Source organism: Vulpes lagopus, chromosome 1 (genome assembly GCF_018345385.1).
Source record: "Vulpes lagopus strain Blue_001 chromosome 1, ASM1834538v1, whole genome shotgun sequence".
NCBI lineage: Eukaryota > Metazoa > Chordata > Mammalia > Carnivora > Canidae > Vulpes > Vulpes lagopus.
In genome coordinates, this window is record NC_054824.1 from 184,698,421 (window position 1) to 184,716,721 (window position 18,301).

Genomic DNA, 18,301 nt, shown 5'->3' on the forward strand with positions numbered 1-18,301 from the left:
TAACCCCCAAGCTCATCGACACCTAAGGTCAAACAAGCTGTGGTCGGATTATGGTCTCCCAAGTAATCTGAGGAAACGCTGGGAAACATTCCTGGCTCTAGGACACTTGAGTGGGAATAGATAGCAGAAAGCACTTGTATCTGATTGTTTTAACCATTCTGGGATGTGCTGGGCCCAAGAGACACTAAAAGAAGTTGATGCTACTCCCTTCAGTCGATTTCCAGAGTCGTACTGCCAGTCTCTGGTGACCAGGGAGATAGGTAAATGGATTCTGATCTGATGAGCCATGGCGCGGGGGATCCTGAGACCCAAAGCGAGTGAGGCTCTAGCCTGAGCAGTGACTGGTCTGCTGGAGAAGGTGGGTTGGATCATTGAGAGACTGGCCACCAAGTGACCTCGGGGGCTTCTGTGCCTTCCCCTCGGGCATATTCCCCCGCGGGAGAGAGCAGACCCTAGGAGCTCCCAGAGCCTACAGCAACAGCGAGCCAGAACAGTTCACTTCTCTCAGCCCCGATTTCTAGGCAACTCTTCTGTCCACGTCCATGAATCAAGTGACGCCTTAAGAGGGAGGCTTAATTACAGCCAGCAGACGCCCTGCCTGTACACCTGTCTCAGAAATCCCGAAGCGGTCCCCAGTCTCCAGAGTGGAGCCTGACGTCTCTCTACCTGGATCTGCTTTTTTCCAGCTGCGAAGTTCCTTCAACAAAGCCTTCAGCATAAAAAAGGGACCCAAGTCAGCTTCGTCGTACTCCGACATCGAGGAGATTGCCACCCCCGACTCCTCCGCCCCGTCATCCCCCAAACTACAGCACGGCTCCACGGAGACCGCCTCGCCCTCCATCAAGTCCTCCAACTCCTCCTCTGTGGGCATTGATGTCACCGAGTAAGTGCTGTCTGCCCGCCGCCCAGCCCGGGGACTGGTGCGCACTGCTGGCCAGAGGTGGCGGTTAAGCCCACGGTTCGCCCCTGGACAAGCGACACCGCACTGCAGGCCTCTCCCGGGGCGTGTGAGGCCGGCGTGGGCCTCCCCTCGCACTCCTGACGACCTCTGAGTCCACCAACCACGGGTCCCAGAGTCCCCTCGTAACCCTGGAGCTGCCCCGCGTGGCCCGGCCTCATTCTTGCTTTCTTCCAGGGGCCCTGCTCACCCGGTGCCCCACACCAGACTGTTCCACGGCAATGAGGAAGAGGAACCCGAGAAGAAGGAGGTATCGGAACTGCGTTCCGAGCTGTGGGAGAAAGAGATGAAGCTCACAGACATCCGCTTAGAAGCCCTCAACTCGGCCCACCAGCTGGACCAGCTTCGGGAGACCATGCACAACATGCAGGTGCGTAGCCTGGCGGAGCGGAGGAAAGGGCAGGGGGGCCTTGGGGCCCGTCCCAACCCTGCGGCCCCGCCCTGTCTGCTCTCCCGCAGCTGGAGGTGGACCTGCTGAAGGCGGAGAACGACCGGCTGAAGGTAGCCCCGGGCCCCTCGTCAGGCTCCACTCCAGGGCAGGTCCCCGGATCGTCGGCTCTAGCATCCCCTCGCCGCTCCCTGGGCCTTGCGCTCACCCATTCCTCCAGCCCCAGCCTCACCGACACAGGTACCTGTTTGGGAGAAGAACCTTTCCGGGTGGCGAGAAGAAGAGGGTCTGGCTCACCGGCACAGCGTTCCACTCGCTCCGGTGGCACCGCTCTCGGGTCACGGAGGTTAACGTGCCTCAACCGAGGCGACCCCGGTGTCGCGAGACCTGGAGAGGTGTTCTGGTCCTGCAACCTTAATTGCTTTTCAGTTTTGGAGCTTCTGCTTCCTCTTGGTAGTAAATGGTTCTTTGGAAGGGCTGATGACCGGAAGGTTTAGGAAGGCCTGTGGGTGCCCCTAGAGCCAATAGTTGTTTTCGCTGCCGACAGACCTGTCACCCATGGATGGCATCAGCACCTGTGGTCCAAAGGAGGAAGTGACCCTTCGGGTGGTGGTGCGGATGCCCCCCCAGCACATCATCAAAGGGGTAAGGCTCTTCGGGGAGGCCTGGTGACACTATTATTTTTATCCAAGAACGTCTGGGCTCTGTGTATCCCCCAAACCGGAGCACCCCACTTCCAAGGCCTTTTAGGAGCACCCCTCCTTTCTTGGAGTGACGGCACTGAGGCTCACACACTTCTCCCTTGGCCGTCTAGGACTTGAAGCAGCAGGAATTCTTCCTCGGTTGTAGCAAGGTCAGTGGAAAAGTTGACTGGAAGATGCTGGATGAAGCTGTTTTCCAAGTGTTCAAGGTAAAGTGATGCGTGTCCTCTAAAGGTGGTTCATCCTCTCCTGGGATATCCCACCCGGATGCTTCCTGGGGAAATGCTAACTGGGAAAAACATAGGTTCTTCGCTCCCTCCATCTATCTCCTCCTCTTTCCTCCGAAATCTGTGGCGGGTACATCTGGGTTTGCATCATCTTGGGGATCCTCTCTTCTCCTTTCCTCTTCTGTTAGGACTACATTTCCAAGATGGACCCAGCCTCCACCCTGGGACTGAGCACCGAGTCCATCCACGGCTACAGCATCAGCCACGTGAAGCGGGTGTTGGATGCGGAGCCCCCAGAGATGCCTCCCTGCCGCCGAGGCGTCAACAACATATCAGTCTCCCTCAAAGGTCGGTCTTTGTCTTTTGGGGTGCAGCGATACGGGGTGAGGGGAGGGGAACATCAGATAATGCGTCACGCGTTTATTCAACGAGGACTTCACTGAGAAGCTATGTGTGCCAGGTCACTGTACTTAAGTAACATGAGATATAAAAAGACGAGTGGGATCCAGTCCTAACTTTTGTTCACAGGGCCATTTTCATGCCCAGGGAAGTTTCTAGAAAGCCTGGGTTTCTCACTCCACCCACACACCCATTACTCAGAACATGTCCCTAAAAATAAGATCTATGTTTTCAACACTCGGAATTAGGAGATTCCCATGGGACCCTGGGGCAGGGGGCTCTGAGTTCCTTTGGCGGGGTCCTAGGTGAAGAAAGATACGCCCTTTGGGGGGCCCTCGCCATCCTCAGGGCCCTGGTCGTGGCTCATGCTCTCTGGGGCTGGGGGTTCAGGTCTGAAGGAGAAGTGCGTCGACAGCCTGGTGTTCGAGACCCTGGTCCCCAAGCCGATGATGCAGCACTACATAAGCCTCCTGCTCAAGCACCGGCGCCTCGTCCTCTCGGGCCCCAGCGGCACGGGGAAGACCTACCTGACCAACCGGCTGGCCGAGTACCTGGTGGAGCGCTCCGGCCGCGAGGTCACCGAGGGCATCGTCAGCACCTTCAACATGCACCAGCAATCTTGCAAGGTGGCTGCCTCGTGACACCTCGCCAGCCTTTGCTCGGGCCTCGGCCTCCTGGAGGCCTCCCCCGGGCCCCTTCCTGCCCCTTCTGTTCCCTCTCCTCTCCTCCGCCTGAATCTTCCCCTCCACTGTTCTCGCCTCCTCCCCCTGCACGCCATCGCATTCTCCTTTTCTAGTGCATCCTCTGCCCCCAGTTTCTCTCCAGACTTTTCCCTCCCCTTCTTCCTCCGCACTTCCCCTTGCCTCTGTTCTATGCTTTTCCTTTCACTGACCATTGACTAAACTGCATCCCCATTTCCACCTCACCAACCCCAAAATCCCGTCCTTCCTTTTGCTTCCTCTCTCTCTACTGTTCTTTTCAGTATTACTCTGACTTTGGGCTTCCTGGGGAGGAAAACTCAGAATTACATGTTATGCCTTGTGCCATCCCCTGCCAAATCTGGATGTCTGGAGCACACCCCAACACCCTGGAGTGGCTTCAAACCTTGGCTCGCCCCAGTAGGAGGAGGCATATCCATTGGAGTGGCTCAGGGTACCTGCCCCGTGAAAATCGCTTTAGAAATAGATTATGATCCCTCCTCTTCGGGGATCCAGGAGCTGCTTCTTAAGACCGTTGTCTTAGAGGAGCACCTGGGTGACTCCATCGGTTAAGCATCTGCCTTTGGTTCAGATCATGATCCCGGAGTCCTGGGGTCGGCCCCACAGCAGGGAGCCTGCTTCTCTTCTCTCTCTGCCTACTGCTCCCCCTGCTTCTGCTCTCTCTCACTCTCTATCAAACAAATAAATAAAATCTTTTTAAAAAATTTTAAAATAAACACAAAAAACAAGACGGTTGTCTTAGAGCCTTTGGGACCACTGTCTATCAGTCCACGGTAGCCTGGGTTTACAATTGAACGTTCAAACAGGAACCAAAGTCTTCAGGGAAATCCAGAACTAGCAGAGCTTCTCCAAAACCCTTCCTCCCAAGGCAGAGCCAACGCTCACTACTCCTGAGTCTCCTGAGTGCTGACCCACTTACTTCTTTCATTTCAGGATCTGCAACTGTATCTCTCCAACCTGGCCAACCAGATAGACCGGGAGACAGGAATTGGGGATGTCCCCCTGGTGATCCTGTTGGATGACCTGAGTGAAGCAGGGTCCATCAGTGAGCTGGTCAATGGGGCTTTGACCTGCAAGTACCACAAATGGTAAGGCCCAAACCCACCACAGTGGGATGAAGGAGAGCCCGGTGCAGGCTCTCCTAGTGGAAACCCTTGCTTTTTAGTGGAAAGCAAGGGTTAAGGCAAGTCTAAGTAAACATTTTTCCTCCTTCTTCCCACAGTCCTTATATCATAGGTACCACCAATCAGCCTGTAAAAATGACACCTAATCATGGCTTACACTTGAGCTTCAGGTAAGAGTTGTGACCCTGGATAAACCTCTCAACCCTACCTAAGATCCTAAGAGAAGCTGGTTAAACCCCAGGATCTGGCCGGAGGGGCAGTAGGTAGCACAAGGAAGGAGAACTAGGCAGGGCCTCTGGGCTGGGAAGAGAGAGTAGGGACGTTTGCCGTGTGGGTTACGGGGTGGAAGAGAACCCTCGAGAAGAGAAAAGAACTGCCGTACTTAGAGAGCTGCGGCTGGGATGCTGGGATTCGGGTTTTCTGCTCGCACACCCCCTCATCTGGTCGGTGAGGTCAGGTGTTTTCTGAAGAGGGGCACTGGTTTGGGAATCAGCTACTGCCCTGGTTCAGTTCACTCCGCTATTACTTGAAAAGAAACCCAGTGGGCACTAGTGGGGAGCAGGCGGGAGGGACGGACGGGCAGGGGCGGAACGGCAGCAACGTCCGCGTGGCCGCCCTGACCCCCCCCATCGCTGGCTGCAGGATGCTCACCTTCTCCAACAACGTGGAGCCGGCCAACGGCTTCCTGGTTCGTTACCTGAGGAGGAAGCTGGTAGAGTCGGACAGCGACATCAACGCCAACAAGGAAGAGCTGCTTCGGGTGCTCGACTGGGTGCCCAAGCTGTGGTACCACCTCCACACCTTCCTCGAGAAGCACAGCACCTCGGACTTCCTCATCGGTACTGGGCTTCAGCTTCCCCTTGGGGTCGGAAGGTGGCTTCCCTTTCCTGCTTTGCCACCCAGAGGGATGTTTCCATTTCTTTCTGGAATCTTCAGCATGTAAAGGAGTGGCAAGCCTCGGGGCTTCAGACCCAGGACCACTTAATTACTTACCAAGCGTTTCCCTCGAAGTTAGCACCGTGGTTTGGGTAAATCGCTTCGATCATCAGAAAGCAAAGTCCGCTCCCTCATGTTTCCCCACAGCGAATGGGGAAAAGATAGGAAAGTGTTTAGGAGGGAAATGGAAAACTTGCCCTCGCTCCCTCCCCCCCCCCCCCCCCCGCACCTTGTGCAGAAGCACCGTCATGAGCGTCATGGGCGCCCACTCCCACTGGTCTTGACAGTAATCTCCGGGCGCTCGACTCCTCCTCCGGTCATGGGACCCCCTGCCTCGTATGAGGGAGTGAGAGACAGGACTGCGGAGAGCTGGGTGCTCAGCCTTCTTAATGGCCTCATCCTTTTCCCTAGGCCCTTGCTTCTTTCTTTCCTGTCCCATTGGCATTGAGGACTTCCGGACCTGGTTCATCGACCTGTGGAACAATTCTATCATCCCCTACCTACAGGAAGGAGCGAAGGATGGGATCAAGGTGAGCCCCACCCTCTGATTCTGCTCAGTCCCCAAGGTCAGGCTGCCCCTCCCAACAAGGCAGAAACATCTCTTCAATGTTAGACATGAGGCTACTGAGACTTGTTGGCTTCTCTTGCTAATACGTAGAGTAGGGCGCGGCGTCCATCCACCATTCAGCAAATGGCTACAGGACCACTGTCTCTGCGGGGCCTGTGTCTAGTCCTGGGCCTTCCGGCTCTATGCCAAACACAGACCTCTCTTAAGGATCAGAGCTCGGGCCCCTGGGTGGCTCAGTGGTTGAGTGTCTGCCTTGGGCTCAGGGCGTGACCCCAGGGTCCTGGGATCGAGTCCCCCATCCGGCTCCCCGCAGGGAGCCTGCTTCTCCCTCTGCTTATGTCTTCGCCTCTATATGTGTCTCTCATGAATAAATAAATACAATCTTTAAAATAAAAAAAAGGAACAGAGCTAATAGAGAAATCATTGAGCTTAGAATTAAGTAAAACCCTATTATAACCTTAGCTTACTGCTAACAAAAATGTTACTTTGGCCAAGTTACGTAACCTTTTTTAACATCCTTCTGTGTGAGAAAGGAGATAATAAAGTCTGCTCTGCCTAAATCACTGGGTTATTTTAAAGACATGAAATACGTGAAAAGATTTTTAGAAGTGAGAAGAACTTTATGCAAAAGGAAGATGTCATTTTATTAAAACCTCCCTCCCCAGGTCTGTTTGTTTTTTTAACCTGTGAATTAGGGCATAATGATCACTAGCATCCACTCCAGCACTAGTGAACTACAGTGCAGTGTCTGGACCCTATTAGCCATGTACTTTCCATAAAAGTAATTTATTATTGCAATAGATATCCCCTGATAACGTGGTAAATTTCTAGAGACACTATCTATCAGACTGATGCCAGAAATCATTATTTCGTTTAATTTTGCATTATTATTTTTTTTAATTTATTTACTTATTTGAGAGAGAGAATGAGTGCACAAGGGACAGAAGAACAAGTAGTCTTTCTGCTGAGTGGAGAGCCCAGTGTGGGGCCCGACCCCAGTACCCTGAAATCGTGACTTGAGTTGAAGTCAGAGGCCTAACCAACTGAGCCATCCAGGCACCCCAAATTTTGCGTTAACGGTTTTCCGATTTCAAAGTGTTTTTATACAGATAACATCTGTTTTCAATAAGGTCAAATTTTTTTTTTAAAGATAGGATTACTGGGGTGCCTTGCCTGGCTCAGTCAGTAGAACGTGCAACTTTTGACCTCAGGGGCATGAGTTCAAGTCCCACATTGGGCACAGAGCCTCCTTAAAAAGAAAAAAGTTTTAAAAAAGGATATGAGGGCAGCCCGGGTGGCTCAGCGGTTTAGCGCTGCCTTCGGCCTAGGGCATGATCCTGGAGACCCGGGATCGAGTCCCACATCAGGCACCCTGCATGGAGCCTGCTTCTCCCTCTGCCTGTGTCTCTGCCTCTCTCTCTGCATCTCTCTGTGTCTCTCATGGATAAATAAATAAAATCTTAAAATAAAAAATAAAAAAGGATATGATTACTAAAGTGGAAGAATTCCCTACTAAAATTATGGGGTCATAAGATGGGTACATGTTAAGTGGGTTTTGTTTTGGTTTTAGTTTTGTTTTTAGAAACAGGGGTGAGGGGAGAGGGAGAGAGAGAATCTTAAGCAGGCTCCACGCCCAGTGCGGAGTCTGACTCAGGACTTGATCTCACATCCCTGAGATCATGACTGGAGCCGAAATTAGGAGTCAGACACTTAAACGACTGAGCCCTCCAGGCACCCCCATGTACATATTAAGTTTTTAGCACAGTCTGCCAAATTAGCCTCCAGAAGACTTGTACCTATTTACACCAACTTATTTCCTTTGTTGGGAAACTCAAAGGAGTTGAGTCTCAGCTCATGGGGATCAGAGTCTCAAGGCTTTACATTTGAGGAAATGCATTTGGCCATCGGGAGACTGCATGAGCAAGCCCCTATCTGTGGATCCCTCTGCCAGTAACCACATTTCTCCTTCTATCCAGGTCCATGGACAGAAAGCCGCTTGGGAGGACCCAGTGGAGTGGGTCCGGGACACTCTTCCCTGGCCATCAGCCCAACAAGACCAATCGAAGCTGTACCACCTGCCCCCACCCACCGTGGGCCCTCATAGCATTGCCTCACCTCCCGAGGATAGGACAGTGAAAGACAGCACCCCAAGTTCTCTGGACTCAGACCCTCTGGTGAGTAGAAGCCATTCTAAGATGAAAATAAGAGTATTACAGAACTTAACTTTTATTTTTAAGATTTTATTTCTTTATTTGAGAGAGCACATGCGTGAGCTGGGGGAGGAGCAGAGGGAGAGGGATGAGTAGACTCCACACTGTGCACAGAGCCCGATGCAGGGCTCGATCCCACAACGCATGACCAGACTAACCTAAACTGAAATCAAGAGTCAGGTGCTCAACCGACTGAGCCACCGAGGAGTCCCTGAAATCGAACTTTTCATGCGTACCCTGATGGAGGCTGAAGGGTACCAGCAAGGCTAGGACGAGGATGAGGTCAGTGAGGAGGTCAACGGTCAGAATCCTGGGTTATGAAGATCATATGCCTGCAACCTAGCTTGAGCTAAATGATAATGCACGCGAGCAAGATGTATTCTAGTAAAGGCCTGAGTCTCAGGCAGACCCCAGGTAGGACTGTTAACCAGAAAAGAGAGCAGTGGGACACGTGTACACTCTGTCCCTATCTCTCCGTCTACTCTGGTATTATCCTGAGGATATTATCCTGAGGACTGCCTCGGTTCGGTGGATTTCATGAACCCCTCTGAAAAGTGGGCAAGTGACCAGCTAGGGGCAAATATTTGCAAGGCTTATAACCAAAAGAGGATTGGTACCTAAGAAATATAAAACTTCCCATAAAATTCCCAATTGGATGGACAAAGGATATGAGTGGGCATTTGACTAGAGAAGTGCAAAAAGCCAATACAAATTAAAAGATCCTTAACCCCTCCAATAACTGTAGAGATGCAACACCAGACCAAGGGGAGAACCCGTTCACCTCGCCAAAAATAGTGCGTAGGGGAGCACAGACTTCTTACTCAGTTGGTGGGAGTGTTGGTTAGCAAAGCCATTTTGGAAGATAATTTGGCAGTTTGTCTTAAAATTCAATGTGCACAATTCCTGTGACCTTGCAGTTTTACCTCGCAAGTAAGAAATTCTTCCATTTTAGGGGCGCCTGGGGGGCTCAGTCAGTTAAGCATCTGCCTTCAGCACAGGTCATGATCCCTGGGTGCTGGGATTGAGCCCCGCATTGGGCTCCCCGCTCAGCGGGGATCGTGCTTCTCTCTCTCCCACTCCCTGCTGTTTGTGCTCTCTCTCTCTCTCACACACACATAAATGTATATATATTTTTTAATGACTTTATTTTATTATTTATTTATTCATGACAGATACACAGAGAGAGAGGCAGAGACACAGGCAGAGGGAGAAGCAGGCTCCATGCAGGGAGCCCGATGTGGGACTTGATCCCGGGACTCCAGGATCACCCTGGGCTGAAGGCGGCGCTAGACCACTAGGCCACCAGGGCTGCCTTTTTTTTTTTTTTTTTTTAAAGGATTTTATTTAACCTAAATATATTTTTAAAAAAAGAAAAATTCTTCCATTTTAGTCGTAATACATTTTAATTTAAATTTTGACTTTGTTAAAAACAGGTGTTACCTGTAGTAAAAAAGAGAAAAAAAAAAAAAAAGCCCATTACCCTGGATGACTGTTAATAATCATGTAAATCTATAAATAGAAGGGTGAAGAGCAGATTCAGGGGAGAACCAGCCAGGGGTCCTTAGCTGAAATGGGGGCTCATAGTCTTGAAGAAGCAAGGGAGTGTGAGAGGTAAAGAGCAGAAGGAAGGAGGTGGATGCACTGAAGAGTTCAGAGGTGACCTGAAGCACTAGGCTGTTCCGGGGGGCGGGGGGGAGCGGTGTGCAGGACCCGCTCGTGATAACACCGAGTCTGTTCGGTTACGATCTATTTGGAAGGTGATGGACACGGACGTCCTCATGGCCAGTCTCACCTCCCGCCAGCACTAGCCGGGATTAGAGGCCGTCTTGTGCGGGCGTCCCTCCCGCGACACAGCACGGCGCCTCCCCTCGCCGCGGCCCTGCCGAGCGTCACACCACACGCTTACAGACAGGGTTGAGATAACCATTGCCACCTGCCAACTCTCTGGGCCCTGAATCGCTTACAAACCAGGGGTCAGACCGACGATCCACGTGGCTTTAGGTTTCCCGTCTGTGGGCAGGACCCTGAGTCCCGACTCTCATGAATCCACCCTTTCGCCCCTCTTTAGATGGCCATGCTGCTGAAACTTCAAGAAGCTGCCAATTACATTGAGTCTCCAGATCGAGAAACCATCCTGGACCCCAACCTCCAGGCCACGCTTTGAGGGTCCAGCAGTCACTGTCACCCCGGACAGCAGAATGCTGGCATCAGCGACGTTCTCTCCTCCTCTCCCCTCTCTTCTTCCAGAGCACTGGCTCTCTGGCCCAAGAGGACAGGAGAGGGAGGAGGAGGTAAAGGAAGAGAGCAGCTTGTTGGTGCTGCACCCTGAGAACTTCCTAGTAAGGACTGGTGGGGTGGAGTGTGGAAACTTGTGTCCCCTAGATACATTTATTGGCCTCCTCTCATGACTTTGGGGAAAAGATGATTCTGGGTCTTTTTCCTTGATTTCGTGTCTCCACTATAAACTCCTAGGCTTTCTGGGGAGGGGTTCAGAAGACAGCAGAAACCCCTGCAGCAGTCCCTAACCGATTCTCATGGACAGCTCTGGGAGAGACAGCCCCGTGTGGGGGAATCTGAGGGAGGCGGAAGCTCCCCAGAATTTCTCGCAGACCTTTCTGCATTCCGTCACCACTGCCAATAACTCTTCCCCGGAGATCTGGCTGGAGCCCAGAAAAAAGAAGCATGTGGTTTAAAAAATGTTTAAATCAATCTGTAAAAGGTATTTAAAAAAAAAAAAAAAAAAAAAAAGAAAAGAAAAAAGGAGAAGATGAAGCTGGAGAGAGAGGAAGCAGTTGCCAAGGCAGAGAACGTGCATCCCTGGATAACGTAGGGGACAATGACAAGACGGCTGCCTATCTTGGAAGTCACCAGGCCACAACAACAGCATTCCAGCCTTCAGAGAAAGACTGTTGGCTCTGTCTTGTACCCTCTAATTTAACACGCGTGAGAGTCAATAAACCCTACTCTTGTTATTTTTTATTTTCACATTTTGTTTTATTTCTTTTTTTCCCTCTCCCCTCCCATGTGCCTATTTATTTTCCTTTTCATTATTTCTTCTTCTTCTTCTTCTTATTTTTCTTTCCATTTCCTCTCATGTCCACAAAATGCTTGGGTTGCTTTTCCTGGGGCTAGTTTGGCTTTTCCACATGGGTTTTCTTCGGAGAATCTGATGCCATCTCATCGGCACTAGCTAGATGCCTGCCACGCCACTATCTCTGGCGTCCGTGGGACTCAACAGGAGACACGAAGCACTGGCTCAGACAAGAGCAGTAGAAGAACCTTGACTTCCCTTTCGAGAAAGCACACGTTCTGCCTCGGAGCTCGGCTGCCACCCTCCGGTCCGAGCGTCGGTCACCCCATGTTGCGAAAAGATCCACTCTGAGCTCCACCCTGGGCTGGACGAAAACCAGGAAACTGGAAATATTCTTTTGTCTTGTGGCCTGTTTGGCCCCTCACTGCACTATTCTGAATGGCAGCCATTCTGCTCAAGAATCCAAAATCCGTAGCTGGCCTTTACTATTGTTTTTTGACAAGTAAATATTCCCTTGCAGGAGACTGGACATCCATATGAAATACTCCCAATCAGAATATAAGGCTCAAGGAGTTTGATTTCGTGGCAAAGATTTGCCTTCCAAAGGGATCCATCCTCAGGAAAAGTTGCCCCAAAGGCCTGGCAGTCCACATGCCTTCACTCAGCAAACACTTACTGAGTACTTCCTGTCTGCCAGCCACCAGGTTTAAAAAAACAAAACAAAGAAGGCAAGACTTGAGTCCTTGTGTTCACAATCTAGTAGGAAATCTTAAGCTCCATTAAGTGCACAGCCCCTGCTTATCTGGACCCTCAGGATCATCTAAGAAATGTAGCCCAAACCCAAGGTGCCACCTAGAAAGAAGCCTTTGCTGAGGTGTCTAATACTTGGGAGACAGAAGACCTGGGATCCATTAGGATGGACCCTGAGGGACCGTGGAACCTTGCTTATCTCAAGTGGACAAGTCCTCTTCCTGCCATTCGTGGAGGCCCCCGTGGGGCGAGATCCAGGCTGAACTGCCTGGCAAGGCTGAAGTTTCGGGGCTCTGCGGATCAAGGATATGTGATGAGCCCGGGCCCAAGTGTGTGTCCCTCAGATCCCTATGTAGCACGAGACCTTGCCGTGATCCACAGGCACACGCACCTGGACTGTTGTGTCGCACCCAACCAAGGAGTACATGCATCTGACTCTTCATACCAGAATCTTTCCATTTAGGTCCAAAAGGCGGTCCAGGTTGCTCCCCGAGAAAGCTTCCGCATTCGCCTGGAGGCTCCCAGGGTGGACCGGCTCCTCCATGCTGGAGACGTTCGTTGCTTTAGCTGCTAAGTCCATGAGCTGTGAAGACCCTCGGCCAACTCAGCTGTAAAATATGCAATTCTGTGGTGGGAAGAGGCTGTTTGTTCAAGGATGGTGCTGACATCACTGCCTTAAGGTCTCTGCTGTGCAGAACGAGGAGGCCCCAGAGCTGGGTGTTCTAACGTGGAAGGAAGGATGGGCCTTCTTTGGACCGAGGCCCCTTCTGAGCCCTGTCCTTAGCTCCAGTCCCGTGGCAAGGCTCGGACTTTTAACGCCATCTTGACGGGCGGTCGAGCCTTTAGCTCTCTTCTCTCTGGTGCTGCCCAGCCAGTGCCTTCTATCACGGATGTTACTGGCTACTTGAGAAGAAGGAAAGGGAACATCCCCTTCCTCCATGCCAACTGCCTCAGACCCCAAAGGGACTCTGGCTCCCTGGTAACCATGGATACCACCGTGAATTTTATTTGGATCCTCAGTGGGTTGATTCTGGAGGCCTCTCGTGATGAATTCTACTATTTCTGGGACCCGCCACCCTCTACTCTGAGTTGACTGCTGCATTTAGACCAGGTCTCTAGTTGCTTTCCTCCAAAAAGCGTGTTCCCATCTAAGGAGGTGGCCCTGCAGCCTCAGCTTTCCCTCTGGAGCCGGGGACCCCGTTTACAGTTGCACACTTGGGCCCCGTTGCGGGCATCTGTCGTCTCACCAAGGAATCGTGGTGATGTGGCAACTGCGGAAGGTTGAGTCTCCTCATGGTGCTATAACCCCTTGGGGTGCTCATCCAGACTTCTCTGAAGCAGAAAACCTGAGCTCCCCCTTACTGCCCTCAAGTTAATGGCAAGAGCAAATCCATAGCCTTCTCTCCTACCTACGCACCTGCTTCTTAGTTGAGACTACCGGGATCCCTCCGAAAATGAAAACTGGGTCCCACTGCTAACTTCTCAGCCCCCAGACACCTTCAGAAGAACCCAGCCTGTGTAGGACTGGGATGTGTGCTCTCCCCTTCCTCCCCAGACTCTCATTCCTCACCAAAGTGGGCTAGCGGATGACACGGTTCAATACCCAACATCAATCTCTGGGGAGAGCCACGACTCCAGGAGAGGTTCCTCCGCAGACTCCCTCTCGTTTCTGGATGAAGACGACCAACACATTTTGTCCAGTGTATGTGTTTCTCAATCCCTGCCTAGGCATTAAAAATAAAATACTAGGTAATTGGAGGCTAATACAGGACCTGATGTCTGTGTGTGTGTCTCTCTCCCTCCCTCCCATTCTCTCTCTCTCTCCCTCAAGAGCACTTTGCTGTTGCTGTTTCCTAACTTCTGAGGCTTCAGAGTATTTTTTAAAAATCTATGCTTTGTGGCAGCTCTACGGTGCTTACCTCTGTCTCTGTGTGAATCCAACATCTTTTTCATGTAGTCTAACCATTGGGAAGCTAGAGGCTAACAGGGAAGAAAGACTGGCTGTCCCAGTGACAGGCCCTCCAGTGAAGTCCCTGTTGATCCACATGCTACATTTTGGTCTTGAATTACCAGCCTTCTAACTAATCTATTCAAACACCTCAAGGATTTCAGACAAAAATAGTGATTTTTGTTTCCCCCCTTTCATCTCTGGCTTTTTGGTTCTTCTGGTTTGCAAGACTCCCAATGGACCTAATCTCACCGCGTCTCCACCTCTAGCTCCCTGACACCAGGGTCACACTATTCGGAGGGATACCCCCTTCCAGTCTCAGAGTAGCTAGTTCCTGTAGTGTTCCGAAAGAGAAGGGAGACAACAGCCTGCCCTTTCCCAGAAACGCCTCACATCACCGACTGAGAGGACAGCCATATCCATATACAGAAACCCTTCGGATCAATGAGGTTTGCCAGACTGACAGGGACTTGGTCCTACAAGCCAGCACTAGGAGACCTACGGGAGACTCTAAGGATGCTTCATTGCAGGGTGTTTGGGAAAGGAAGCTGTTCTTGTCCTGATCACACATTTAACACGGGGTTCACGTGCTGAAGTGTAATCCAGATCACCAAATGCAACTCCTCATCGTAGCTTTTTTTTTTTTTTTTCTCCTTATTCCTGGGCCTTAGTTAAGCTGAAGCTAATAAGCAGATTATAAGTCAACCCCACTGATGGGATGAATTGTGTTTTTCCCGAAGGTTTATGAACGGATATACTAATTTAATGCTGGTATACCCTTGATGACTAGGAACTACTAGCACGTTCTGGCTGCTGGTGGTTCATGGCTCCACTCAAGAGGCCATAAGTAATAAAATGGTCTTAGGGACACTGTGTTCCCAAAAGGCCAATGCCTGAAAATACTGCCCTTTATACTTGAATCAGCTTTATATATTCATGAGTCCTCAACCAACCTGGTCAGGAATATATGGGGCCTCCAGCTTGGCTCCCCCTCACCCCTACTGAGGATCCACGTGTGGATGTGTGCTCAGCCTGGCCCTGGAAGTAAGTGCTGCCAGCCAGAGACCCTGAGAAACAGAAGGAAACTGGAAGAGGAGGACCCTGATAGAAATCTGGAGGCCGCACAGAGACCGTTACAGTGGAAAATTAAACCTATGTATACGGATCCTCCCAGTTTGATGTTTTGCTTATTTTTCTGAATGATCATGCCATGGAGAATTTTCTGTTGACAAGAGTGGTCATGGAAGTAAGTGGGCCCTTGGTTCCTTGATTCAACTCCTTCATTTCTTAAAATAGTGGTTTTCAAACTATGTTTCCAGACCGGCAGCGTCAGCATCTGGGAACTTGTTAAAATTGAAATTCTCAGGCCCCATCTCAGGCCTACTGGGCCAGTAACTAGGGAGAAGGCCCAGCAATTTGTGTTTTAACAAACACTCTTGGTAATTCTGACGCACGCTACAGTTTGAAATTCACTTTTTTAAAAGGACAGGCTAGTAGCAGAGTCGCCACACGGAGGGGCTTTAGGACCAAAACCAAGATGGTCCTGGGGTAAAACTCAAGCTATTACATTAGTTTCAGTTACCTTTTTCGTGCTTCCCTATGGTTCTGTTTTTCCTTTTATTTAAAGGAAAAGGTATGTGTGCCTTTGGGCAGACGTTAGGGGGAATGCTTGGCATCTCTTCTAGTCGAACACAATCTTCAGAGAAAAATCTCCTGGCTCTGAAATTTTTACCTGGGAAACTAATGGGCTGTAGCAGAAGAAAGCTGCCGGAGGTCTCTTCCAGACTGCTCTTCTGCTGGCTTATTTGTGTCTACGCTAAGCCTTTTTTCTGATTATATAATAGAATGGGAAAAGTCAGAAAATCTCATTTGTATTTCCATGGCAACTTGTTCTCTTAGCAACATCCCCTCTCTTTTAGTTGAGTTCTAAAGGGCACTGCTGGGTCTGAGAAACCTGGCCAGAACCTCCTTCCCCAAGGCAGCTGGAGGGCTCCCGTGCCCAGGAAGACCCCTTCTCCGTGTTCTGCTCGGCTCACAGGAGGACGGAAGCACAATGACGACACAGAACAGGGGGCAGCTGAGTCCCGGGGCTCATCCTTCCCTTTCCCCACGCCAGGCCTAGGGTACGGAATTACTCAGCCACAGTGATAGAATGGAATCCTTTATAGAAGGGGGAAAAAAAATCCGAGAAGAGCTTCTTATCTTTGCAGATTCACAGATTCTAGCTGATGGGGCCACGGGGTAGAGGAGGCTGCTTATGGGCTTTGTTTCCAGTTTGTCAGTCTTCCCTGAGATGGAGCTTGTGGGTAGAGGACAAAGAGATGTGCTAGGACTAGGGCCTCTTGAAATCTAGGACCAAGCACTGGGAGGAGGACCTAAGGCTCTTAGAAGACAAGCGTAAAACAAATTGCACTAAATTCACCCCTTCAGTCCCCAGAAGGCTGGTGACGGGCCTTGGGTCATCTCCCATGGGACCTTCTGGCTCCCAGCCATTCATTCCTCAGAGACTGAAGATGTTGGATAATAAGCCAAGAGCTCCCATACCCCGGCCAGTGTCTGGGCTACTGCTGTGCGAGAACCTCCCACTTAGTGGTTTTTGTTACTGTTGTTGGTTTTTGTGTTGTTGTTTTTTTTTTTTAAAGAACAATTTTTTTTTTTTAGAACAATTTTTTTTTTAATGAATTCCAACCCCTACTAGATTCCTTTCCTTCCCTCCCCCACCCACCCCCACCCACCCCCACCCGGTTTTCAGCAGCACTGTTTATGCGATGGAGTCTGTGTTTCTCAAATGCGTGGCAATCCTCAGGTGGAAAGTGGGTAGGAATTTTTACAGCAGGTTTCTTTTTTCTTTTTTAATTTATTGGACATAAAGCCCCAAACCAGGATATGTGTGTGTCTGTGTTTGTGTTTTTTTTTTTTCCCTCATTTGACCCTCCCCCTCTTTCAATCTACCCCCTTTTATATCTAATGTAGAGAAAGCAAATTTGAATCTGGAAAGCAAACCGTTGTATATAGTTGCGGTAACAATCATGAAGAGAGCTGAGTTGTCCCCTCAGTAATTCGTTTTAAGTAAAAATTGGTTGACAATGAAGTCCATGGCAGGCCAGCTGAAGAGGCCTTCCTCCATCACTGCCAGAGGCCCCTCTCATCTGGGCCCTCTGTTCCATCAGGCATGTCTCCTCCCGGCAAGATTCATCTGTTCGATGCCATTTGCGTTTCAATAAAGTTATCTCCTGTATTGTCCACTGGTTCTCTCTGGTCCCCTCTGTCTGGTTTGTCTCCGTTTATCTTGTGGCCCATTCCTTGATCCACAAGGTGAGACTCCTTGTCATTTGCCTAACCAAGAGGTAAACCTCATCTGCCTGGAAAATCTTCAGATCCTAAGCAGGAGCTCTGGACCCCTTTGGTCGGGGAAGGCTGGGGGTGGGGGGCTGGGGATCCTACTTGCATGCTGGGGACACAGGATCCTTCGCCAGCCCGGATTTCACAGGGTTCTTGGGTCCTCCGTCCACTGCCACACGTTTGAAGATCCACCACCCTCTGGACCTTCCTGTTTTCTTCCAGAAGTAAAAGTGAATTAACCCAGGGGAAAAAAAAAAAAAAAAAAAAAAAGCTGTTCTAATGGAACAAGGAAAGAAGGGAAAGAAGTCCTACTACCCCTACTGTGGAATTTCAAGGTCCGCAAAGCAATCTTTTTTCCCTATGAAATTGTGGTAACGGGACCCACATGTCCTCTAACATGGGAAGTGACCAATGTGCTCGGAGCTCCCTCAAATCCAGGAACCCATCTTTAGGAAGAACAGTCCAATGGGTGACAGCCTCAGAGCACTGTCCACGTAGCAGTCACGGTCTTAGAACTGGGCTAGGGCTTGCCATCTGGTGTCCTCTGCCTCTTGGGAATGAGAGTCGGGGTTCCTAGAAACCGTTTTAAGGCACTCAACCTGAACAGCTTGCTAAAAGTCACCTGTTCCTCCTGCTGCAGACATCCCATCCCAGCAACAAGCATCCCTCTGCTTCTAAAAGTCGTATTTCACAGCCTTGCATTAGTAACCCCTCTGCAGAGTCCCCTCCACTTGCTCCAGCACTTGGGACTCTCTTCCATCAGCCTTTCCTACCACCAGCCCTAGGATGTCCTCTTGCTCCTTCACCGCTGGGACGTCCAGCCTCAATTTCTCCGGGTGGGGAGTGGGGGGAGAGAAATGCACACACTGTCAGCGAATGGGGTCCACTCTCAGGCCTTCCCCTGGAGGAAACCCCCTTCCCGATGCCCTGCCCTCTCCCCCCAATTTTGAAGCTGGGCTCCAGCAGGCCGGAAACAGCGCAGGTGACCCTCCCCACTGCC

At 50.8% G+C, this 18,301-nt stretch overlaps 1 protein-coding gene across 8 annotated transcripts in view; it reads left to right on the plus strand.

The window, feature by feature from the left end:
- NAV1 (neuron navigator 1) overlaps window positions 1-13,782 on the plus strand; it is a 241,719-nt gene extending 227,937 nt beyond the window's left edge. For all 8 annotated transcript variants that reach the window (XM_041759000.1, XM_041759010.1, XM_041759036.1 and 5 more), the window contains 13 exons: window positions 687-883; window positions 1,136-1,328; window positions 1,418-1,586; window positions 1,894-1,991; window positions 2,161-2,256; window positions 2,463-2,622; window positions 3,064-3,299; window positions 4,326-4,480; window positions 4,615-4,686; window positions 5,159-5,355; window positions 5,864-5,982; window positions 7,997-8,194; window positions 10,299-13,782. In XM_041759000.1, the coding sequence (XP_041614934.1) occupies window positions 687-883; window positions 1,136-1,328; window positions 1,418-1,586; window positions 1,894-1,991; window positions 2,161-2,256; window positions 2,463-2,622; window positions 3,064-3,299; window positions 4,326-4,480; window positions 4,615-4,686; window positions 5,159-5,355; window positions 5,864-5,982; window positions 7,997-8,194; window positions 10,299-10,394 (1,986 nt within the window). In that variant the 3' untranslated portion in view covers window positions 10,395-13,782. The remainder of the gene's footprint in view (window positions 1-686; window positions 884-1,135; window positions 1,329-1,417; window positions 1,587-1,893; window positions 1,992-2,160; window positions 2,257-2,462; window positions 2,623-3,063; window positions 3,300-4,325; window positions 4,481-4,614; window positions 4,687-5,158; window positions 5,356-5,863; window positions 5,983-7,996; window positions 8,195-10,298) is intronic.
- Window positions 13,783-18,301: the final 4,519 nt, after the last annotated feature.